Here is a 25,835-nt window from a genome sequence, read left to right as displayed (position 1 = left end):
AAGGATCTAGAACAGCCGCGCTCTTCGTCCTCCCTCAAATACGGCCCAGATGAGGGATGATGGTGGTGCTCAAGAGGAGAGCGGATGTATTTGCGTTGATAAACTTAAATTAAAGTTGAGGTTAAGACAGATATTAGGGTGAAGAGGGTGACGACTTGAAGTGTGGAGATAAAACGCATAGAACTAAAGTTTTTTATTTTTTATGTGATTATTGAAGTTTTGTAATGAAATTATTATTGTTCCGTGCACTTAATGAATTGCTTTTCCTTTAAAATTAGTCTTTTTTTTATTTATTTACGATGTTGCCAATGATATCAAATCTAAAACATCATGCATATTACTCAAATCTCTCACTATTAAATAAAAAATAAAAAATCCGTCAAAAAAAATAAAAATAAAAAAGATTGACAATTCTTTAAGGTGAATACTCCGGTACACATATTATGTGAATATGTATCAGTACACGATTTAGGTGGATGATTGTGATTGAACCATAAATAGTATTGTATTTAGGCTTTGTCTAACATGCACCACTTAATCAAGTGGTGCATGGTGCACAAGTCTTCGATATTTTTATAACGAATACGAATTTTACAAAATCCACCGTTGGATGAAAAGTTTATATCGTTTAGATCATCCATAAATTTTTAAATTTTTTTTTAAAATCATTTGATATGTTATTGAGACTCATCAAGATTAACGGTATTGAATAAAAATTCATAAACCGTTAATTTTGACGAGTCTCGATAACATATCAAATGATTTTCAATTTTTTTTTAAAAATTTATGGATGATCTATACGATATAAATTTTCTATCCAACAGTAAATTTTGTAAAATTCGTATTCGTTATAGTGTTTTTGGTGACTTGTGCATGGTGCACAACTTAAGACACTTGTGCACCATAGACTTTGCCTTGTATTTAATATAGAAAAATTAATAAATACTATTTGTAAATCAATCAGAATCATCCACATCAACAAATGTACTGGTATATATATGCATAACATGTCCATTATTGTAAATATAAATCTAAAATATATTTAAATTTAAAATATTCAAAAGATATTTTATCATATTATTTTCAACACCTAAAAATTTTGGTATTTATTTTATTTTTCTAGCATATATAATATACATAAAAAAATTATTTTGGACCTTAATTTTTAGGACCTAAGATGGCGATCTCTTCGCCCTTCCTCAAATACGACCCTCCCTCAAATGCGGCCCTGGATGTGAAATTGCTTAACACTTAACTATGAATATTGTGAAATTACGGTTTTACCACTAAATGACCTTGCACGTGTGTGATTGTCTTTCCCAGTCTCGTATATAAACGAAACTGAACGCTAGCGTCTCGCATTTGAATGCGTTTATCCGATTCCAGAAACATCTCCAATCTTCTTCCCTAACTTCACAATCCAACAATTCATTCCTTTATCCCATCAAGGTTTGCAATTTCTCCCCATAATTTTCAATTTTTTCCCTATTTATCAGCTCTGATTTTTTATTATTAAAACCCTAGTTTTTCTCTTATTGAAACCCGAATTTTCTTAGGACGAGAAAAATAGAGGTGAATAAATTTAGGGGTTGTTGAAAAATCCATGTAAAGTTTGAATTTTTGGTTTTAAAATTTAGGGTTTTTTTTCTGGATTTATTTTAATTTGTTTAATTTTGAATCTTATGCAGTTTGATATTGACGATTAAACATGGCTGGAGGTGGCAATGTTTTGGCTAGGGCTATTTCTTACTTGGTCAATGAAGTGGTTGTTACTGGTCTTGCAAACAGGTGCTTTTTTTTTTCTTAGATTTTGATTTATGCATGTGATTTTTGAGGTTGTAATTGTAAGTTTTTTCTCTGATTGTTCCAATTAAGAGAGAAAGAGAGAGGGAGAGAGAGATAGAGAGCCTCAAATTTCTTAAATTTTATGTTGAGTTTGAGAGATTTGCTGTTTTGTAATGTTAGTTTTGCTTGTGCTGGTTTTGGGAACCTCTTTAAATTCACATGCTTGTGCTTTCTTTAGAACAAATGTCATTAGTCGAAGATTTGTTTGATTTCTTTGGTCAATTTGTTGTGTTTTTGCATTGTGGGCAACACAAGACGACATAAACATTGTGAAAAATGGAAAATTTTGAAATCCGAATTTAATCATAGCTCTCACTCACATTAATGTTGATTTTTTCAAACATTTTTTAATCACAGATTAAACTTGACATCAGGATAGTTAATTACATACTATACTGCATCATCGTTGTATGAGTTTTCCAACCTTTTTCTGCGATATTTTCTTGATTTCATTTTCCCCGCCAACAGATACGGTTTGAAACCGTATCCTTTTTCCTCATACATTGGGCGCAAAGAAAACGAACACCTTTATTTTGAACCCCGTTGAATCTAACCCCAACCATTTCCTGTTACTCTTGCTTCTGGCTAAGTATGGTGTTTTTCATCACCCTCTCGGCCTCTCCACTGCTTGGCATCCTCTGCTGATATGCTCATCCACTTTCTGTCGACATATGCCGGCTGATCTTCCATGTTCTGGCTTTTGAGTCACGCCGCTATTGGACGCCCTGTTCATATTTTCCCTGTGCTGTCATTAGTTATCAATATGTTACATGTTTCTCACAATTAGAGACATAGTCGTAGTTAATAAGAAATTAATAGGTCTTGAGATAAATGGACTGGTTAATAGCAACAGAAGCCAAGGAAAGAATTAAGTTTAAGCCTCTGTGGCTTAAAGTAACTAAACATTCAAAACAAAGTTAGAAGTCAGAACACATGGAAAAATAGAGGTGAGAAAACAAAGAAAGGGCAACAAGAAATAAGTTGAATATCATCTTATAGGCAACAAGAAAACAAGGAATGTGATTAGTGCTGCCAGCAGACTGCAGAGGTAGAAGGGCATGGCAAACAGTCACATCCTTCTTATCCTGTGAAACATCAAGATTATAGAGTGGAGACATTATTTTGCAGTAACAAAAACATACTTTTGATTCATAAGTATACGATCTGTAAGAGCATAGACAATAGATCAGTTCATTCCTTTTTTCTTAAAGATTGAATTAGTAGTTTTGGCTCTAAGCTCGGATGACAACAACACTTAAACCTTATCCTACTAGGTGGGGTAGGCTTTATGGATCAAAGTCAAACGATACAAAATTTCCTATTATGAATCGGATAGGATGTTTCTCTTTTAATGGATTGACTTACATTTCTTTTTGTCTCCCTCTATCTTTATTTTAACTATTGGACTATCCATCTGATAAACCCTCTTCACATGTGTTTCTATGGGTATTCTAATCACATGTCCAAACCGCCTAAGATGGCACTCGACAAGTTTTTCTAACCGTAATTTTCTCTCTAATAATTCTATTTCTAATTGTATATTATCTTGTATCTTGTATACTCATTCTTATTGGCTATTTGTCAACAACCCGAAACCCTTCACTGCTTCCACTAACTCCTTTTTTTCCAAAGTGTACCCCTCCCCTCCTAACTTCCAAACTGACGCATAAGGTGCTCACGAGCCAGGTTTTCCTGTTTTTGAAAGTAAATTTTAGAGAAATTCATTTTATGTCATTACTGCATAGCCCTTGTTTGCTTTATACCGGTTTTCCTCATGTTAATGTTTCATTGTGGTTTTGCAGCCCTGCATTTCAGAGGTTTGCAGTGAGGACATCAAAGAATATTGAAGTTATTTCAAAAAAAGGTACTACAAGTAGCATACTGATTTCCTTTTATTGACATTGTGAACAAATCTGTTTGACCTTTGTGCTATTCTGGCAGCTGATCAGAAGCGACAAGAGTTTGCTGAGCACCTAAGCAAATTGGAGGTAATACACTCAATGATAACATTAAATCAGCTATTGATAATTTGCTGTTCATCTTTTTAACTTTTGATTTTTCTCATCCAGTCTTTCAAGAACCAGCAGTGATTCTGTCATATTTATGGCGCTTTGCTGAAGGATAATAAAGTCTGATGCTCTTTACCAAAGATGCTGGTGGAGAGAGTATGTAAATTTCTTTTTTGTGGTCGGTTTTGGTTTGTAGCTCATCGAATGTAATGGCTTCTTCCAGTTTGTTTGCTTGAACCAAATACAAGATTAGGATACTAATGATATTTTATGATGTTGTGTTACGGACTCGGTCCATTTCTATATGAAACTATTGACTACTGATTACAAATGGATGATATAGAAATTTAAACAGCGATATTTTTATCAACAATGTAAAGCTAAGCTTTACACTGGGATTTAATTATATTTCACCATCAATGTGAAGAAATAATATGATATGATGCGCTAAGAAGGTAAACTGCAATTGAATGTATTTAATGTTTACAAACATATTGAGCTTCCAAATCCAATTTGCATGTCAATAAATCCGGTATGTATCGAGTGAGACTGTTGCAACTAATTTTATGCTAAATTGAGATGAGGCTGGGATTTGGATTCTCTGAAGCTGAGTAGCCAGCAAAGTGTGAAAATCAACCATATATGATTTGTTATTGAATTGTTTACTTTAGTGGAGTCTTGTCTATGAGATCGAGATGTCCTAATATTTTGATCAAATATAAGAATTTGAAAAAAGAGATTATGTCTGGGTTTTTTTAAAGCTAAAGAGATTCATACTATCTAAATTTTTAGTATTTTGTTTATGTTCCTTGGTGTCACTTAAATCCTTAAGTAGGTTTGGATAATAATTCTGAAAATAAGTGTATTGAGCTTTGACTTAAACAAAATTATTTGAAATATCATTGTGATTGTTCTTATAGAGGCCATTAAGAACTTCAAAAAGTTTAACTAGACATACGTTTGGTATAAGAGTGAGTCTCTCTTTTTTTTTTATTATTTTTTTTTTAATATATACCAATTGTCTCTTGAAGGTGTTTAAAAATATGTTTAATATTATTCTAAACGATAAGAACTATACAAGAGCAATAATTTTAGGCCAGTCAGAAAAAGATCAATGATATATTCAGAAGAATTCCAAATATCCAAGTGACCTTTCGCGGAATATGTGTGACTGCTTTCATAATTCAAGCTAGCATGGTAAATCCTTCTTGAGTGTTTACCGATGGTTCACGTGATAAGAATTTTGGTTCTCTTAAACATGTGGTTAGAGGGTTTGATTTCTGGCTCTGTAAATTGTGCAGTTCTGTCCATTCGGTATGATTCATCAATATTGATGTCGGGTTGGAGTTGGGAGCTATAGGATTCGTTTGATTTGTAGAAAAAAAAATTGAATATAACTACTATTATACTGTGTTTAATTATAAATCTTTGTTTGGAATTAGACAAATTGGAGTCAAAAATCTGGACAGATGACCCATTTGAAATAACTTATTTTTGAATATATGTAAATAAATAAGGTTTTATGTCAGTTTATAAGTTCTCATTAACGAAAACTGTATTTTTATAAACTATTTTTTCATAAGCTACATTGACAAATTCATAATAATACATAAAACCTTATTTATTTGCATATATTGTTTTGCATAAGCTAAAAAATAAGTCATTCCAAACAAGTCCAAAAACCAAATTTTTTTTATCTCGAGTACTAGTTTTCTAAAAAATCCAAATAACTTTTTGTACAACAAATATTTTATTTTATAAGATAATCGAGAGGGAAGGGGTCAAGGGAACCCCTGTAATCCACAATTCAACCGCAAGGTTAGAAAAGTCTGGCCAATAATTATTCCCATCAAGAATCGAACTCGAATTCTCTCGAACAATCCATTCTAAGAAAGTTGGTTAACCACTTGAGTTCAATATCTTGATCACCTTAAGCGAATTTCTATATGCTAAAATATTTGATAAAAATAAATATAAAATATTGCAATAACACCCTAAGTTGAAGCCGTGATTGAGTAGCAAAAGAAACGAGTGGAGCATGAGGCATGATCGACCTTAAACCTTGACGTCTTTGAAATTACAATCACAAAACCCTCATACTTTTTCAGATTCACACAAGCATTTCATCAAACAAATGGCGTCCCTCATATCCACCAAAACCAACCACTTTCGCTACGCTTCTCGCTCTCTCATCTCTCACCTTCTCCGCAATCCCACACCCACTTCCTCTCTTCTTTCACCATCACTCTCTCCTCACCTTTCACCGCACCCTCGCCAGGTTCATTTTCTTCTCTTTTCACCTTCAATTTCATTATTATATAAAGTTCATTATTTTCCTCTAGTTTCTTTGTTTTCTTTTTCCATTTCAATTTGGTTTGTTCCAATTTTCATTTTTTATCACTTTTTCATGAAATTTTAGGTTGAGAATCAAGGTTATGGTAATGGGTCGTTTATGCTATATCAGAGATTTCTATCTAGTACTTCTAATCAAGATAAACCACCATTGAGTAATAATAATAATAATTCAGTTAAAGATGATCCTGGTCAAGGAAAAGAATCTGGTGGGGAAAAGGAACAGAAAAGTGATGCCGGCAAATCTATTCGTGGATCGGTGGGTATTATAGTTATTGTAGCAATGTATGTAGTTCTTTTTCATTGAGGATTTTGTGTTAATGTGCTTATTTGTTTTTGGCATTATGTGTTGCAGCCGGTTTCTTGGTTGAGTTTAGTTTTTCTGGTTTTAACTGGAGCTGGATTGGTATATTACTATGACAAGCAAAAGAAACTACATATAGAAGGTAGATTACTATGGTGAGTTAGTTGAGTAAGTGGATAAGATATATGCATGTGGAGATTATCTCAGAATGGTGTCTCTGTTAATTGTACGTCTTTTGGATTCGTTTTGTTCACTGAATTATTGTTGCGACATATCAGATGAATCTAGGTGTCAAATGTTAGCATTTAACCACTTAATCCACCGGAATCTAAAATTAGACAGACATGTCTCAACGAATCGGAACTAAGCTATTTGTAAGCAATTAGTTTTCTTGTAGAATACAAAATTAACAAATTCTGACTGTATGTCTTATAGAATACGAACTTGGATTGTATGTCTTATAGAATACGAAATTAACAAATTCTGACCGTTGAATCATGTGATATTATCATCTACCTGATCATGCATATCAAAGTTCAAATAATTTCGACATTCGCAGTTGTGATATCTAGTAATGGACATTTTGTATTTTAAGTTATATATATATATATATATATATATATATATATATATATATATTATCCGTTGTTGTAATGTAATGCCATGAAGTATTGATTAGTTTTCGATTTGCATGAAATTTTATAAACTGGTCCACTTTATAAGAACTTCAAATTCATTAGCCCGATCAATTAAGTTTTTATTTGACAGAAAGGTATTACTTACTGTAAGTGGTAAAGTTTGATACTTTATGTGGTATGATCCTTTTGCGTTATTATTTTTTATATAATTCTATGATTTATATAAGGGATTCTTCAAAAACATAAGGCATGTGTTCACTACTTGTTGATTATGTAGAACCTTAGCAGAGTAGTCAATTCTAGTTTGAGGGTGAAGTTTGTGTACATGATATCATTATCATGCCATATCTTTGTTCCTTAGTGGTAGCATGACAACAAATTAGATTAAGTATTTTCATTTCCTGTTGCATTTGAATATGATTCTTAAGTATCACCGACGTTTTCTTCATTTATTGATTCAACTTTTATTGCTGTAGAAATACATAGTGCTTCAGAGGCAGTTAAGCAAGGAGCAGTTAAGCAAGGACCATCTGCAGGAAAAGCTGCGATTGGGGGTCCATTTGAGCTCACCAACCATCACGGAAAACGTGTAACTGAAAAGGACTTCGTGGGTAGATGGACATTAATGTATTTTGGTTTTACTCACTGCCCAGATATCTGTCCTGAGGAACTACAGAAGTTAGTAGATGCAGTTGATAAAATAAGTAAGTGTTTGTTGGTGACATGCTGCTGCATTGCAAACTAAGTTTCACATTGAAATAGACGCAATAATTCTCATTGCATTTGTCAATGAACTCATGTAATTAAAATAATGTGATGTCTGAAATAGTTAAATTCCCATGAGGTGCATGTGTGGGTTTGCTGTTACATGGCAATAGTGATGAACATGAGTTGTTAGGATTTAGGCCCTGTTTGGATAAACAAATTAATTAAGTGCTTATAGTATAAGCGTTTTTCATATAAGTGCTTATTTATAAGTTATTTCTATAACAAAAGACACAATATAGTTAAACTGTTTCCATATAAACTATGAACTGTTTTCACAAGTTCTCCCAAACAGTCTTAAAGTGTTTATGTCACTAGATAAACTCAACAAAGTCAATCCAAATAGGCTCTTATAGACCACATGAGAAAGCACACTACAATGTTTTAGATATTAACGTTGTGATGTTGTACAAATGGTAATCATGTCCATTTCTCTTTTGGTTCCTTACAGAGGAGAAATCTGGAATTCAAACTGTGCCGGTTTTTATCTCTGTTGATCCTGAGAGGGATACTGTTGAACAAGTGGCTGAATATGTCAAAGGTGATTCTGTCATACTTCATGAATTACACTTTATTATATCTCATGTCAGTTATTTGTTGCTGAATTCTAATTGAATTATTTTTTTTCTTCAGAATTTCATCCAAAGTTAATTGGATTAACCGGTAGTGTAGAGGAGATAAAAAGTGTTGCCCGTGCATATCGCGTTTATTATATGAAGACAGCAGAGGAAGACTCGGATTATCTTGTTGATCACTCTATTGTCATGTATGTCATTTTATTCCTACTTCATATATAATATACTATTGGCTTCTTTTTAGAGGAAACAAAATTAGAAGGTATAAGACTTGACTGGAAAATCAATTGTTGAGATTATGATCTTATGCATGCACTTGAATACCAAACTACAAAATCGTTTGATTTCACTATTTCAGCCATTGATTTCCTCACCTTTTCCTCCAAAATATTCTTCACTTTAGATGAGTGAAATCCATTGATTTCCTGATAACCACTATCAAACGATTCTCTTTTTCATTTTCCTTTCTTGTCTTTGCATATTTAAAATTCTATATGCCGTTGCATCTGCAGGATTATATAGCTCTTACTTACATACATAGGATGATTCTTGTTGAATAATGAACACTATTCTTATAACATGTTAATTCTTTCCAGATACTTGATGGCGCCTGACATGGGATTTGTAAAGTTTTTCGGCAAGAACAATGACGTTGACTCACTTACTGATGGAGTAATTAAGGAGATAAAGCAGTATTATAAGAAGTAACATGCACGCCTGCGATATTGATAGGCACCTTTTCTTCATTGTTTGAAAGAAATTGGCATTGAGTTTAGGCTTTATGGTAGAAATCTGAACAACCAAGTCTGAATATAATTTGAAGATTTTGGAGATTTTAGCTGATTTTGGAGATTTGACAGTTTTAAAAGGGCAACTTAATTGATGTCTTTGTTTCAATTTTCTTTCTTTTTGACAGAGTCATTGTTTCAACTTTCAATGGTTATATTGTACTTGAAAAAAATTAAAGAAATTTTGAGATGCAACAATATTCCAATAGCAAAACAACAACGTTCTTTAAACATTTGATTTATCTTATCTGGTATCCTGAAATTAATTTAGCAGTACTGTGGTTTTAGTTAATTGATCGATGTGAGACATTGGAATATGTTCAATCTTTATATAAGCTCTCACACTGGATTCATAACTTCCTATATTTGCATATTAGCATATATTTTTTTTTGTCATAAAAAAATCCTTAACATATTTTTCATTTATACTTCAAAATATTTATCTTTATTTTCATTTATCATGATGAATAATATTTTTGTAATGTACATATTTCAAATCCGGCTGTGGCATCTCATTATCCACTTTGTGGCTGGTTTTTGTTTTTCTTTCTTACTTCTCATATATGTCTCTTAGAGCTACTCTATTATATTGACTAATTCATTGGTTTCTATGACATGATATGGACTAAACTTACTCTATTATATTGATCGGTCAATTGACTTGAAAATCGGAAAAAGTCAGGCTTGAGCAAACAAGAGAGATATGTATCTTTGTAAGCTAAAAAAGCTTCACACCCTCAATTTCTATATAATCCAATAAATTAAATAGCACAAGAATTGCATTTCTTTTTAAACAAGAAAAATTGTAAATTTCTTAGAGGAGAGTAAGAGTAAGCAATAGTTATGCTATATGGTACATAATTTTAAAGGATAAGAAAGATAAAAACCACCAAAGATAAATTATCCTCACATATAATTACATATAATCTCTACTATTCTCCTATCTTTTATTTTTTCTTCGTTCTTTTTATGATACATTTCTTTGACATGATGCATATTGTGGTCAGACTATGGATGCATACATAAGAGAAAGCTAATAGCGGCGGGGATGTCGAAGTTTCCATGATTTGACTCGTTGTATATATTTTGAGGGATACAATAGGTGTCAAAGAGTTGAGTTCCTCTTTTTTATTTTCTAGTTTGAATATGGTAGTTTTGTCGAGGTCTTTACATATTTTATTCTAATAGAAAAACAACAAAAAATATTGAAAGACAATTTCCTTCATTGAAAGGCAATTGTTAATTAAAACCATTAAGTCAGGTTCTATGGATGTGCTAACAGTTATTTTGATAACTATCTGATAACAGTTTAATTACTTTTATTACATGATCATTTGAATGTTGTTGTAGTCATGCATTTACTTTTTGAATACAAAACAAAGTTTAAAGGAGATTTGGAAGTTATTGACTTAACCATTTCTTGGCATTTAGTAATTATTTAGAGCCAATCCAAGTAAATGTGACACAAAAGTTGAAGTCTACAAATATATAAATGTATTTATTCATTTGTAACAAAATCCAATCCTGGTAATATCCAAGCTCAAAGAAAAATATGAAAGACTTGGAGCATGAATCACTCTCTAGTGAGCTTAGTGAATGATCCATTCCACACATAAATACATTTATGTTGCATATATATGAAGAAGGATATAGAAGACTTAAACATTCATTCATTCACTTGCTTTCTCCGCATGACTTTCTTTGTTGTAGTTCTTCCCATAGGCTCTCTCCTTCCATAATAAATTGACTTCTTCGAACGTTAATCCTTTGGTCTCTGGCATGTAGAATATTATAAATCCAAGAGCAACAATAGACACAGCCAATAGAACCATGAAACTCTGACCAAGCCCAATAGCATCGACAACAGAAAGGAAGCTGGTAGACATAATGACACTGCAAACCCAGTTAACAGTTGCAGACATACCACCACACATACCTCTATACTCTTCAGGATAAATCTCAGAGTTAACAGTCCAAGGTACAGGTCCCATTCCAGGTGCAAAGAAAGCAATATACAAAGCCAAACCAAAAACAGCAAGCCCACCATATAGTTTATTTGTATTTCCGTGTCCTATAATATAGCATGATACCGACAGAACTATCAATGCTCCAATAACACCAACTAAACTACCAAGAGCAAGCTTTTTCCTACCCAATTGGTCAATAAGGTAAATTCCAAGAACAGATCCTGCAGCATTCATGCCAGATACAATAAGGGAAAGGAAAAGAGCTGCTTGGTTTGATTTGAATCCAGCCATTTGAATAATGGTAGGACTGTAATACATAACAATGCTAATTCCAGCAAATTGCTGGAAAGCCTGAAGTCCAGCACCACAGATAAATGCCATTCTAATTTCCTTTTGCTTGAAAACATCACTGTACTGAACTTTAGCCATACTTTTAAGTTCTTTCTCCAAACTATCTTCCAAAAGTTGAATCTCATCTTCCAATCGAGGAGACTCGTATATCTTGGAAAGAACACGGGTTGCTTCTTCTTTCCTACTCTTCATGTAAAGCCATCTTGGTGATTCAGGGAGAATAGTCATGAGAATAAGTTGAACAACAGCAGGTGTGCCAGCAATACCAAGCATCCATCGCCATGTACCGGGAACTCTTGTCAAACCATAATTCACAACAAATGAAAGAAATTGTCCTCCAGTAATCATAAGATTATTTGCACTCACCAATCCACCTCTAATTTCTGTGGGAGATGCTTCCGCGATATAAACGGGAGCAGTTACAGATGCCATACCCACACCAAAACCGACAAGGAACCGACCTGCTATTATAACATATGGATTTGGGGCAGCAGCCATTATAAGAGAACCAACAATGAAGTTAATGTCTGCGGTAATAGTGGCTATTTTACGCCCCAAAGCATCGTTGATTACACCTCCAATGGCAGCGCCGAAGATTGCACCCAACAACGCCATTCCTACGATTAACTCCTGAATGAAGTTGCTTTTTTTGACCATATCAAAATCCTCTTTTATGTATAGAAGCGCACCGGAGATGACACCAGTGTCATAGCCAAAGAGAAGACCACCAATGCCTGCGGCAAATGTGGTTCCAAGAATGTATGGGTTTTGGAACATGGAGATTTTGCGTTCAGGATGCATCTCAAGGTAGCCGGAGCTTCCGGCCATATTCACTGGCAATCCAACAACCATTGTGACTCCTCAGTCGCAGCGGAACCTTGTTTGAAATTGAAATTGAAGTTAGACAAAATGAAGTACTAGAGATACAAGGGGATGGAAATTAGGAATAGATAGTGATGATGGAATGAGAATGGGAGAGAAAGGTGTTTAAAGATGATATATATAGAGTGTGGACAATGCTAAATATGGATGGATGGAGTTGAGACAGGTCGTCATGTCTAGAGAGTTCGAATGAATTTTCCATGTAATTCTCAACCATTTGAGGTTTCAAATACAATAAACTAAAAAGGAAAGACGGCGTTGTTAGTTGTTAATTAGCGCGCAGGTAACTAACTAACTAACTTTTGCATTCATTCATTGATATATTCCTATATGAGAAATTCTTGAGTGAGTCCACACCTAACCATTAATAATTAGACACGACCATTCATATAATTACAAATAATTAATTTATTAAATAATTACTAGTAATTAATGAAGTAGTCATTAAAATCAAATCCGTAAAAATAAGGAAAAAGAAAAACATGTGCATTATATAACTTTTTTTTCCCAATCCTCATATTTTTCTTGTTCCAACTAAGCTCTATTTTTTATTTTCATTTATTTATTTTTATTTTTATTTTTGATATTTTCGTTTATTTCTTGTTCCAATTATATTATTTTTCACTATTTCTCTTCTTTATATTTTAAGTTTAACTAGATGAAGAATTGCAACATAAATAATTTGCAAAAGAGTTTATAAGCTCTAAGTTATAAGTTAAAAATTTGAAATTATAAAACAAAGATACACGTTTTGTCAAAAATAAAAAACAAAGATACATGAATATGTATTATTAAAAAAAAGAAAAGAGAGAGGTATATATGAAGATCATGAGAAATTCTTGCGAAGTTGAAAATTCCAGATCTTGAGTATAAGTGCTGAGAATTGCAACATCGACGGATTCATCTTCTTCGCAACTTTCAGAATCGTAAGCGGAAACACAATCTTTATCTTCATCCCTCAGGTATCGCTCTGATACCATGTTGATAATCATGGAATCATAAGGATAGAAATCATACTCATAAGCAGATAGAGAGCATAAGAGTATTCATGAGAAAGATACTCATAGAAATTCATATTGAATGAATATAGTTTGATAAAAGAATGAGTAAAATGTACAATGGAGTGACTTATTTATATGACTATTTGGAGTAACTAACTCTCTAACTAACTTTCTAACCTCCTAACCAACTTAGTAACCTATTAACTAACTATCTATATTCTTAATATGTATGTCTCAATTGCTCCAATATAATGCATTTAAATGGGTAGTAAAAGAATATTGGAAAAATAATTTTTAAATAAATCTCCAAATTGAGCCAATAATTGGAGAATATTTTTTACAGCCTAGTAGGTTGATTATCAATTGTTGAATTAGTTTTCCCAATATTAGGAAGAGACAATAAGCAGCTGAAAATATGAACTAGAAGTTCAAATGAAATGTTTGAAATAAATTATTGTTATGTCGTCTTGATCCTCTTAGAAATCAATGTGAACCAAAAGTTCAAAAGATAACTTATTTGCAAAGTTTATGAAATCAATCAACAGCTGCTAAAGCTACGATAAAAATGAATGTCCCTGTTGGACAATCTAATATTGCAAATAATTCTTAACCACGCTTGAAGCATGGTAAGCAAATCGGTTTCAAGGATAAATTCCTCAAATAAGATAAGGAGCTAAAAGAAAGATGACCCAAGTGAGGATATGAAAACTTTCAAAAGAGTATTTGACATAATTAATTTTTCAGTTCCAGAAGAACTTATCAAATACCTGTAATTTAATAAAATAAAGAGATCTCAATAAATTATGTCATGAATGAAATATGATGAAACCAAGATGAAGTCAACGTTTACAATATTTTTGATAAATGACAATGAGGATCATAGATCAAAGTCTATTAAAGATTATAGACAATGAAATTATTGACTAAATAGATAGACGTGATTGATACAATATTGAACTAGCTTTGCAAAACAAAATGTTGTCGGACCAGCATTCGATACACCTAAAGATGAAAATAATTAGTACAAAATAGTTTTCGCACGAAAAGAAAATAGTGAAATACAAATATTTAAAGTTTGACTCATTATTAAAGAATAATGATAAACGTCTATCATTTATTTTCAAGAGGCGTATTCACATGAAGTGAATTCAGAACTTGTTTATAATTGATTAAGTTTAGTGGCACATATGTGTTACAATGTGTTTGAATTGCTCACTTAATAACAATGATTATATGATATTAATCCCTTGAGGATTTAATTTTTTTTTTTTTAGACAATACTATTGAAGAGATGACTTAATATATACATGACTAAGTCTCCTTGTGTACTCAAGCAATAATATATATATGCCAATTGTATAATATTCTTGTGAATATTTCTAAATGAAAATGACAATTTGTGTATTTTCAAGAAAATTTGGCAATGAATTTATTATATTTAAGATTTATGTTGATGATAAAAATATCATGAGGATTCCTAAAGAGCCTATGAGATGAGATTTCTTACAAAGTAAGCATTTGAAGAATAGTTTGTGAATCATGAAACTTATAATAAAATGATTCTATACGAAAAATTCACATCAGTTGTATACTCTAATTGTTGAAAGTTCATCAATTGTCAACAAATTTGTTTTAGGAGCTCGAGAAAATGAAGATTGTTAATTGGTTCTGAAGCACCATATATTACAACAGTCAAATGTTAATATATTTCCTAATCATTTGTTGAAAAATATCGTTTGCTATATATATTATTTGAACTCTTGAAGAGCTTCTAAAGTTCGTAGATTAAAGAAATGTTTGAAATGAAATATGGTCGATGCGCAAAATATATTTGGAATTTCAAATTTATAATTTAAATAAATTTCTTTGCATCAATAAAATTATATAGTAAAAGTATTAAAACAGTTTGACATGGACAAATCTAATTTGTTGTGTACTAAAATGGTTGCGATGTCATTTGATGTGAACAAAGATCATGTCATACCTTAAGAAAATGATGAACCATTTGAATTGGTCCTGAAGTACCATATCTTAATTCAATTAAGGACACTAATATATTTTTCTATAGTTATACATGTCGTGGCATTTTATTTCTGTCTATTCAGCCAACACAAATATTGGAACAAAGTGAAGCATATTATTTATACCTTAAAGAAACAACAATATCATCCAATCCAATCATGTAAAGATTTTAGCATTACATCAAGCAAGTTGAGAATGCATATGAACCATTTGAATTGGTCCTTAAGTACCATATCTTAATTCAATTAAGGACACTAATATATTTTTCTATAGTTATACATGTCGTGGCATTTTATTTCTGTCTATTCAGCCAACACAAATATTGGAACAAGGTGAAGCATATTATTTATACCTTAAAGAAACAACAATATCATCCAATCCAATCATGTAAAGATTTTAGCATTACATCAAGCAAGTTGAGAATGCATTTTTGCCGAGGTTTGTAATTCAATGCATACAAGAAACTTGTTGTTTTTATACCAAAGGATGGTTCCTGCAACAACTCAATATGAAGGTAACATTAGAAGCACTGCTAACTTCGAGAAAAGTATAATAAAGGAGAAACAGCATATCGTTCTACAAAGTTAACTTCAAGTAAAACTTTGGAACAACTAGTACATAAAATTATTTGGTTTTTTTTCATCTCATGTATAATTGTCTTTATGATGGGAGACACAAATATGTACTGCACTCTTTTTCCCATCACCATGGTTTATCCCACTGAGTTTTCCTGATAAGGTTTTTAACGATGCAGTTCACACACAAAGGATGTTGTACTCTTTTTTTTCCTTAACTATGATTTTTTTTCCACTGGGTTTTTAATAGTAAGGTTTTAACGAGGCATATCCTCAATGGACATCCAAGGGGGAGTGTTATGAATAATATAGTGGATGTCCATTACTAGTCTTTGCCCATATTCATTGGCCCATATATTATATCAATAAATAGGACCTCTGTGTTACAATGTAAAGCACACCATGAATAGAATAATACAAGAGTCTATTCATTTCTCTTCTCTCTTTCTCTACTTCTTCTTTATTCTTGTTATTCTTCCTCGTGTTTAGAAATAGTTAATATCAGTTACAAGTTAGTTGTGAGTATCACATAAAAATTTAATTATATGGTTTATTCTCATTGACTAATGAATAAATATCCTCAAATTATAAATTGGTTGTTTAGAAAAAAATCTAATTAACTTTATAACTTATTATTATTATTATTTTGCTAATTTATGCACACACACTCAAAAAAAAAAGGAGAGTACTGTAACGGATAAGGGTGTAATGAATTTTTTTTTTCTTTCACTATCAGTTTAGTCTGATTTCGGGATAATTTTAGCATCAAATTGATTCAGTCCACTCTCAATCATAATAAGTTCAGTGTCAATCACCATTTAATCAACCGATGATTGGTAGGGTGTAATCAATTTTGTTTGAACCAACTTTTAGTTAAAAAACTAGTAATAGACCCGTGCTTTCGCACGGGTCGTAATGTTACGACGTTAATTTGTTAAGTCACACTTTGCGATAGCAAATTAGAAGGAAAATATATATTTTACATACTAATTAAAAATTAAGCATATTTTTTTCAAATATGCATTTAGTAAAAAAAAATTATCGACAACTTATTTTAAATTGCAAAAAGACATAATTAGATAATACATAAGTAATTTGTAAATAGGATGTCAATAATATTTTATAAGTAAAATGTTTAAATTGGTGAAATGTCCATTGGTTCTGTTTGACTTAATTTTTAGTGTTTTTATAAATAAAACCACACCAACCAGTTTGGTTCGATTCGGTGGTTGATCAATTTATAATGATTCTTTTTTCCATATAATACATTTATTATGTGTAGATCATCGAGGTAGATGATGCTAAAAATTGTCCTAGGGGAGATGATTCGGTGGTTCCTAGGTGCAGGAAGGGATTCGGTAAGTAAAATCTAAGATAAAAATTGTTCCTACCGGTAATAGAATCAAATAGTTCAATTTTCTTCAGTTTGGTTTGATTTTTTTATTAAAATCAAACTAAATCGGTTAATTTTTATTTTGGTTTGTTATGTTTATCGATTTTTTCTGAATCGCTTACAATCATACTAAAAAATTTTAGAATTGAGTATTTGGTCTAACGCATTCTTACGAACCATGTTTGTACGGTGAGGATTGCCCTCACTTATAAACACATGTTTCGGCCATCTCGCATCCGCATCCGACGTGGGACTTCTCTTAACACACTTTCTCACGCCCAACACTATTGAATTTGGTGTGCGGATATAAATGGTGGATGACCCGATCAAAAACCTGATAGCAGACGGCCCAACGGATTGTGTAGAGGCTTTGATACCATCTTAGAATTGAATATTGGGTCTAATTCATCCTTACAAAACCGGTTTGTATGGTGAAGATTGCCCTCACTTATAAACACATGTTCAAACCATCTTGCATCCGCATCCGATGTGGGACTTCTCTTAACAAAAAGGAGCTAATGAGGATTGCTGGAGATTAGGTGCGAGAGAAATGTGAACATGAGAGAAAGGAAAAATTGATTAGTATGTTAAGATTATACTTTTCCTTCACTTTCGATCGAATCACCCACCCGAAGCCCAGCAGGAGTGCATCCAGGCCAGGTTATTCGCAGGGAATATCAAAGACTTTAGGAAGAGTTAGTTGATGGCCTATATTTCTTAGATCGAGTGACTAGCCCAATACGAAAATGAGTAATGAGCCCCTTTATGTTGTGGGCAGCAGAGATTAGATTCTTATTCTTCTCTTTGGCGCAATTGAACCTTTTTTGTCAAACAACCTAATTGTATGATTCTTATCATAGATAAAGCAATCGACAATAAGCCAGTTGACATGCACATTAGTGAACCGTGTGGTACTTATAAAAACATGAACTTGTTGAGATTATGAGATCAACCGAAAAGCAGGGGACAAGTGAAGCCGGACTAAACAGACAAAACTTCAAATAATTAGAAGCACTCTCACAACATTAATACTTAAATTCGGAAAGCTAAACACATTGTTATATTAAAACACTTCATCATGTTCCCAACTCCCAGCACCCGATTGTTTTTGTCTGTGTAGTACTATTCCGCAAACTTGAGTCCTTATAGATTGAGCTAGTGGTTATAGATGCCAAAGCAAAGATCAGACACCATACATCTGCATACAAAGTGCATCAACAATTATGGATCCATGTGAAAATACATACAGAAGATGCAAGCTAGAAAATCTGCGATGTAATTTTAAATTCATATGTACATAGAGAAGCCAAATTAATTGGAACAAGTATAAAATCATGAACCATGCATGTCTCAACATATTATTAACTGAAGAGATCATTTCTTTGATATACATGGTTTACCTAAGTTGGTCTCATTAAAATAATAATAATAATCATTAATTAAAGTAGTTGATGTTATTTGCTGCCAAAAAAGTAAATTAGTTGATGACTAGTAATTAACAATGGTAAATAATTTCAATTAATATTGTGTCATGGTATCATATTTAAGAAGATAATTACCTCAGGTCTGGAGAATATATTGTGTTTTTCACTGTGGTATTTCGGTTGAAAGGCCAAGATTAAAGAGATCGGTTTCTTTTCCATTGGCTTCATCTTTGTCAGAAACAAACCAATTGTAAGGAAGTTGGATTTTGGGCTCAAAGCTACTGCTGTCGCTTCTTTGTTTTACTTTCACATTCTCTAAAGGAAGATGTACTGGTACACTCATTTCCATCATTGAGCCCTGTGTGTCTTTCTCGGTTATGAGACGCAACCCCCATTCCTTGATAATCAAACCTTGGCGGGCTTTAAATGTGATGTGTGCTCCTGTTTTTACAAAATGACAATGTTCCCGAGATATATAGATCATCCAAATGTAATGTTCTCCATCAACCTTGTTTAGTTCCAAATTAAGTGCCATATCAAATCGTTCTTCTTTGTATTCACTCTCAAAAGAAAGATAAAATGGATGTGGCAGTTGTGAAGATGACGATTGCTGATTATGATTATTTAAATCAAATGTGACATAAAAGAGAAAGCCGAGCCAGTCGACATCCAGAACAGGAACAGTCATCCTTGCTATTGAACTCCCATTATACCGGTGACGGAAATACCTTGGAATGGCAAGATTTACATCACAATCAGTGGTATCTCCATGCAAAGGAAGAACAATGTCAAAGCCACATCGAAAGTGAAGAGGTTTCTGGATAAAAAAAAGAAGATAACATACATACAAAGGCATGTTAGTACTAGAGATATGTTTGTATATCCTTGCAAGGTATGGCTATGTTTGTGTATCACAATCATCGACCTAAGCGGTGTATCTGTACATATCCACATAATATGTGTATGTAGTGTTCACCATATTTAAATACTCCATTTTGTTTTATTTTTTGGTCGGGTCCATTTTATATATAAGGAATATATCAAGTGAGAGAAGTTTTTATTATGAGAGATGGGAGAGTTAAATCACAACTTATTGACAAGTTTAAATATGTCAATTATTGTGATTTAACACACAATCCAATGGTAAATTCTAATATGAACCACTTTTACAAGTGGTCCATTGTGGATCGTTCTTAAAAAATATTTTAAATTTTAACGATGATATATATTGTTGTTTGAAAATACAAGTTAATGATCATCCTCATTTTTACGGTTAAAATAATGACTTAATTGATACCAGTTTAACTAAAACAACGAAAAATAAAAATGTAATCTGTATGAAACTTTATCGACAGTCGTTAAAATTTCTAATAATTTTAAGCACTGGTTCACGGTGGACCACTTGTGATAATGGTTCACCATAGCACTATCCACAATCCAATATGTCAATGGAACAATATTGGATTGTAGAGTCTCATCATGATATAACAGCAGAAAAAACACATGCAAGCAATTGAAATAGAGAAAGAATGAAAGCGAGGAAAGGTACTAGGCAGAGTATTACGTACCATAACTAGTCTTTTTACCCAGCGAGTGAATAACCAACCGAAATAATATTCGTAGTCGTAGAAGGATACATGCTTATTGTAATTGGGAGAATCAAAAATATATAATCCTGATCTATGATTACGGGTTCCAGGTGTTGTTTTAAAATATCTTCCCACTGAACTAGATCTTGCTGGTAGGAGATCAGACAAACTTTGAAGCTTATGACAATGAGACAGGTTTAAATATGATAGATTGTGAAGTCTACCGAAAGTGGAGGGTAGTTCAGTAAAGTTATTTCCCTGAAGATTTAGTCTTTCTAAACACCTAAATTCTCCAATAGCATCAGGTACTTTAACAATATTGCAAAAACTTAAGTCTAGAAAAATCAAAGATTGCAGAGATTGAGAAGTGGAAATATGTCTCAATGACAGCTTATTGAATTTAGAGCATCCACAAAGATCTAGAGTTGTAAGAGATCTCAATAATTGTGCAGGTATTTCAACAAGATCTGTGCAGTCTCTCAAACTTATGAATCTGAGTTTTTCAAGAGTCCCGATAGATTCATGAATCGTGGATATACTTGCACATCGGCCCATATCAAGATATTGTAGAAAAATCAATCCACTGAAATTCGGAGTGTTTTCAAGTTTCTTGCAATCAGAGAGACGCAAAACTTTTAAAGACCATAATCTAGCTGCATTTCCAAAATCAAGGTTAACTAGACTAGTACAGTTCTGCAAACTCAAGAATTCAAGTTTTTCCAGAAGTCCAATTGATGGATGCACCTCCGACAAATTTATGCATCCTGTAAGATCTAGCCTCTCGAGATATTGCATCCCTTCAAACCTTGGAGTGACCTTTAGATTTTTGGAGTTGCTGATATCCATCCTTTTCAAAAAGGGGAGTTCCTGGGCAGCAAAAAATAAACACCAAAGGTATTTTAATCTAAAAATCATCTAATATGCTGCTACATTTAACTTTTCAATTGTTTTTTGAGGGGAAATGTTTTTTTGCAGTCCAGAGGGGAAATATGAAAAATACAATAATTAGAGAAATACCTGGAAGTCTTTCCATAGTTGTACCATGCTACTATTAGGCATATTCAATTCTACAAGGTTATATGGTTGAAAATTTGATGACAAATACGTCATAGGGCAACCATTCCACAAAAGATAGCGTACGGAATTGGGAAGAAATTTGGAGCTTCCTGAAAAATTTGAATGATTTAATATGAGCACTTTCAAGTTCTCCATTTTTGCTAAATCTTCATCCCTCAACTGCTTGAATTTGCTAACATCCTCCCTTTGATTTAGAATTATGGCTTTAGCATTTATTGCTTCCTGAAAATTTTAAAATAAGCAAAACTTTATTTATTTTTTTAAACAGCAAATATTATTAAAATGCTCAGTCTTAAACTTAAAACAATCCGTCAAAAAAAAAAAAAAAGTACTTAAAACAAGAGAAGAACATATACAAGAGCTAAAGTGAGGTCTACGTCTTCTAAGCAGCTAATACAAATATTTCCATTATATGTGTCTACTTTGTGTGTGCAAATAACACAGCTCATAAGAATTACTCACCTTCCGTACCAATAATTAATGGAAATTGATAACAAAGAATCTATAGAGAGAGATATTACCGATTTTCTAATTGCATCATCGAGATCACAATGAAGCCACAATCTACTCCATAATCTTGGCTCATTAGGATGTTGTTCCCGAATAATATGTTTCCCCAACTCTTGCAACATTTTATGCATATAAATTTTCTGGTTTCTAATGGTTATGAATGATTTCTTAGCAATTAGTGAAATTCCAATATCATATTGCAATCCAAAAGCATCTAGAACTTGCTTAACATAATCCTCCCTCTCCCCTTCAAAGAAACAAGCAATATGCAAAAATATTTCTTTCTCTCTTCCCTCGAGTTTCTCAAAACTTGACCGGAGAACTTTCATAATTTCACTATTCGGATTCTTCTCTAATCCTTTCAAGGTATCTTTCCATTGGGTGGTGTTTTTATTATGCAAGAAAGAACCCATTACTTTAATTGCTAATGGAAGACCTTGAGCGTATCTTAGTACATTAGAAATAAGTTCTGCATAATCATTGCTTGAATTACCATTTTTGAAGGCTTTTCTACATAGAAGTTCCCGAGCATCATAATCATTCATCAATTCAACCTCATGAATTATATTCGCTCCATACAATTCAAGAATATGCACATCTCTGGTGGTTATGATTATTCTACTTCCAGGATGTAGTAATTTGGGATCTATGTGCAATTCATCTAGTTGCTCAAATTGATCAACATCGTCAAGAACTATGAGGACCTTCATGTTATATAGCCTATTTATTAAAATTTTAGATATTTCAGAGAGATTGTATGCATCCAGATTTTTTTCTTTCAAAGTTTGATGAAGAATTTGTTTCTTGACAGCAATAGCATCGCCATCCCTATAAATTGTGCTAAGATTCTCAATAAAACAACAAGCACTAAATTGATATGCGATTGTATCATACAAGACATTTGCAAGAGTTGTCTTTCCTATGCCATCCATCCCCCGTATTCCTAAAACCCGAAAAGCATTGTCCTCTGACTTTAAGTTTAAAAGTCTTTCTAATGCTTCGACACAAGGTCTTACTCCAATAAGATGATCATAACACCCTGACAATTTCGGATTCAATGTGTTTGTTACATCCTGAACAATTGTTTCAATCATTTCAAATTCTGGCCTGAAAGAGTGGGGGAAAATGGGATTACAAATTTACCGGGGAAGAAAACAAGAAAAAAGCATGTAGAAATATTTGTTAAGATATACTCCCTCTGTTCATTTTAAAGTGTCGTTTGAGAATCGTGCGCATTATTCATATAATCTACCTTGATCGTAATTTTTTATTAATATATAAAAATAAATATTAGCATATAAGATGTTGTTCAATTTGTCTCGACGAGTATTTTCAAAATATAAAATTTTCATAATTTTCTATAACGGATAATTAAAAATATTAGTTATCAAAGTTGTGCATTGACATATGTGCAGTGATCTATAACGACACTTAAAAGTAACGGAGGGAGTATAAATTGCTTGTAAAAATTGTAAAACAACAAGAGAGCATGCTTTATTATACTTACTTATTCCTGACATCTGTGCCACCTAATCCAGCCAAATAGGTCATAGCTTTCTTCCACCCATCAACTCTGTGTGGCTCATGTTTGAATGACTCAGTGTGTACAACAAAGGCATTCTCATACACTCCATTTTGTTTTCGGACATGAGATGGATCAACATCATAGAAAATAGGGAAAACAGTCTGTCTTAGTTCAGCACGGCATTCATCAATGGTAGTCATTTCATCCAAACACCAAGTTGAGGAAGCATAATCTTTCGAGAAGACAACGATAGAAACTCGTGAATCTTTAATTGCTTGCAAAAGTTGGGGTGCAATATATTCTCCTCTCCGAAGTTCTATGTCATCTTTGAAAACGATAAGACCTTTTCTAACTAGATGACCGTAGAGATGGCCGACAAAGCCATTGCGAGTGTCAGAACCTCTAAAACTGATAAATACATCATATATATATATCTATTACTTTGGATACTGCAAGAACCCAAATCCAATAGGTTAGGATCGGAAGATGGTTGAAAGGACGAGCAAGAGGCAGACATATCTGTCATATATGATATGAAAATGCATCTAATTAATAATTAAAAATACCAAACAAGGATTATGTGTAGTGGAAGGAAGACCATAAATAAATAAAAACTTGTTACCTGAAAATAATATTGAAGTTGGATATACACAGTGCCGAGAATGAGAAGCTTGTGCCGTTGAAGGAAGACAAATGAGCTATTAATATACTGACTGACTCAAGGCTCCAGCCTCCAAGAAGGAAAACTAAGGGTGTTGGTCAGTGACTCTTAATCTCCACCCATTCCTCCTTGTCCTTGCCAAATTATCTCTTCACGTGTCCAGCAATTTTGATAAATATCTGGATTTGGGGTGTGTTTGGATGGAGTAATTAGAAATTTTAGAGGTTTTGAATTTTTCACTCATTCAAATAATTGTATTTGAATTACTCTATTTTGAATATTTTGGGTCACTTTTATAAATTTGGAAAGTTTTGGGTTAAATTTAAAATTTGAAAAAATAGGGACCAATTTGCAATTTTCAAAAAATTAAAGGACCAATTTGCAAAAGTTGGCTATAAATTTGTTGTGGGCATCTTCCTCGTTAGGATTAGGAAGGAGACACGAAACAATTGGGTTGGACATTGGTACACTTCAGAGATGAGATGAGATGAGAGAGAGGAAAAAATCCAGAGATACCGTGTCAAATAGCTTATCACAGAAATTCATGATAAGGGGACTTTAGTTTACGGTCCCGCCAAAGAAAACAGGTTTATTCCCTTTTAGTGTTAAATGCTACTTGACCAAAAAAATAAATAAATAAATACTTAAAAAATCATTTTAAAATATGTTTTTAAAAAAATTAAGAATATATTAAAAAAAGTTAACCATATTTATATGGCTTTTGAAATCCCTTTTAGTGTTTATTTATTTCATTTTTTGATTTATTATAAGACTAGTCCCACACCCGTGCGATGCACGGGTGTTATGCGGTATTTTATATTATAATGTTGAAAAATCATTCGTATAAATTGAAATAATAAGTATTATGAAAATTATAATAATAACATCAATAAAAACAAAATAATAATAATAATAATAATAATAATAATAATAAAGTGATGTTCCTTAAAAAAATATATAATAAAGTGATGTAAATATAAGATAGATATTAAAGATGTGTTTATACATTTCGAAAAGATTACAATGGATCCTATTGCATCTACCAAAATAAGTTGGTAATCCATAAATTGTCATGTCACTATGAAAACGGTTTATGGTCATACTCATACACTGTGGTTAGATTAGTGGTTGCACAACTATCTAAGAATTATATATATCGATGCTTATACATTTAAAAAACTTATTTATACATCAAATTTGAAGTTACTTTGGTATCTTCTTCATTAACATTGATTAGCAATATCTTTAACTCATTCTTCAAAATAACTATGGAAATGACAACATATAATTGACCATGGAAAACAATCGATGTTGAAACATAAGTTTTTATTTATATTATAAATCTCATTGGAGGATTCTGAGTTGGATAAACTACTTTATTATCTCTTACAAAAAAACTACTGTATTATCGAATTTGACATTTATATTAATTTGAAACTTATTGCAGCAAAAATAAACCAACTTAACTCATACTCAAATATCGAATATGATAAAAATCATACAGGACATAACAACCATTAGTAAACTTTATTTTATCTATTTTTTTTACTAACATTAGAAAGTAGTCCTGACAATCGACCAA

General features: G+C 32.4%; 3 protein-coding genes across 3 annotated transcripts; 1 reads left to right on the top strand and 2 right to left on the bottom strand.

Moving 5' to 3' along the window:
* Positions 1-5,865: 5,865 nt before the first annotated feature.
* LOC123893188 (protein SCO1 homolog 1, mitochondrial-like) lies at positions 5,866-9,484 on the top strand. The gene is made up of 7 exons (XM_045943118.1): positions 5,866-6,132; positions 6,274-6,465; positions 6,562-6,652; positions 7,625-7,852; positions 8,365-8,454; positions 8,547-8,679; positions 9,085-9,484. The coding sequence occupies exons 1-7, from the start codon at positions 5,989-5,991 to the stop codon at positions 9,194-9,196; spliced, it is 990 nt and encodes a 329-aa protein (XP_045799074.1). The 5' UTR covers positions 5,866-5,988; the 3' UTR covers positions 9,197-9,484.
* Positions 9,485-10,946: 1,462 nt separating this feature from the next.
* On the bottom strand, positions 10,947-12,446 carry LOC123892750 (inositol transporter 1-like). Its single transcript, XM_045942609.1, has one exon. It carries the CDS (start codon positions 12,444-12,446, stop codon positions 10,947-10,949), a length of 1,500 nt encoding a protein of 499 aa, XP_045798565.1.
* A 6,005-nt stretch (positions 12,447-18,451) lies between these two features.
* On the bottom strand, positions 18,452-24,799 carry LOC123891961 (disease resistance protein RPV1-like). Its single transcript, XM_045941823.1, has 7 exons — positions 24,770-24,799; positions 23,575-24,026; positions 22,079-23,174; positions 21,498-21,779; positions 20,460-21,347; positions 19,027-19,708; positions 18,452-18,665 (listed from the first exon to the last, which is right to left on the bottom strand). The coding sequence occupies exons 1-6, from the start codon at positions 24,797-24,799 to the stop codon at positions 19,055-19,057; spliced, it is 3,402 nt and encodes a 1,133-aa protein (XP_045797779.1). The 3' UTR covers positions 18,452-18,665; positions 19,027-19,054.
* Between the last annotated feature and the right edge of the window lie 1,036 nt (positions 24,800-25,835).

This window comes from Trifolium pratense, linkage group LG6 (assembly GCF_020283565.1).
Source record: "Trifolium pratense cultivar HEN17-A07 linkage group LG6, ARS_RC_1.1, whole genome shotgun sequence".
NCBI classification, from domain to species: Eukaryota; Viridiplantae; Streptophyta; class Magnoliopsida; order Fabales; family Fabaceae; genus Trifolium; species Trifolium pratense.
The sequence above is the reverse complement of the archived record's forward strand: the minus strand, read 5'-3'. Positions and strand labels throughout refer to the sequence as shown.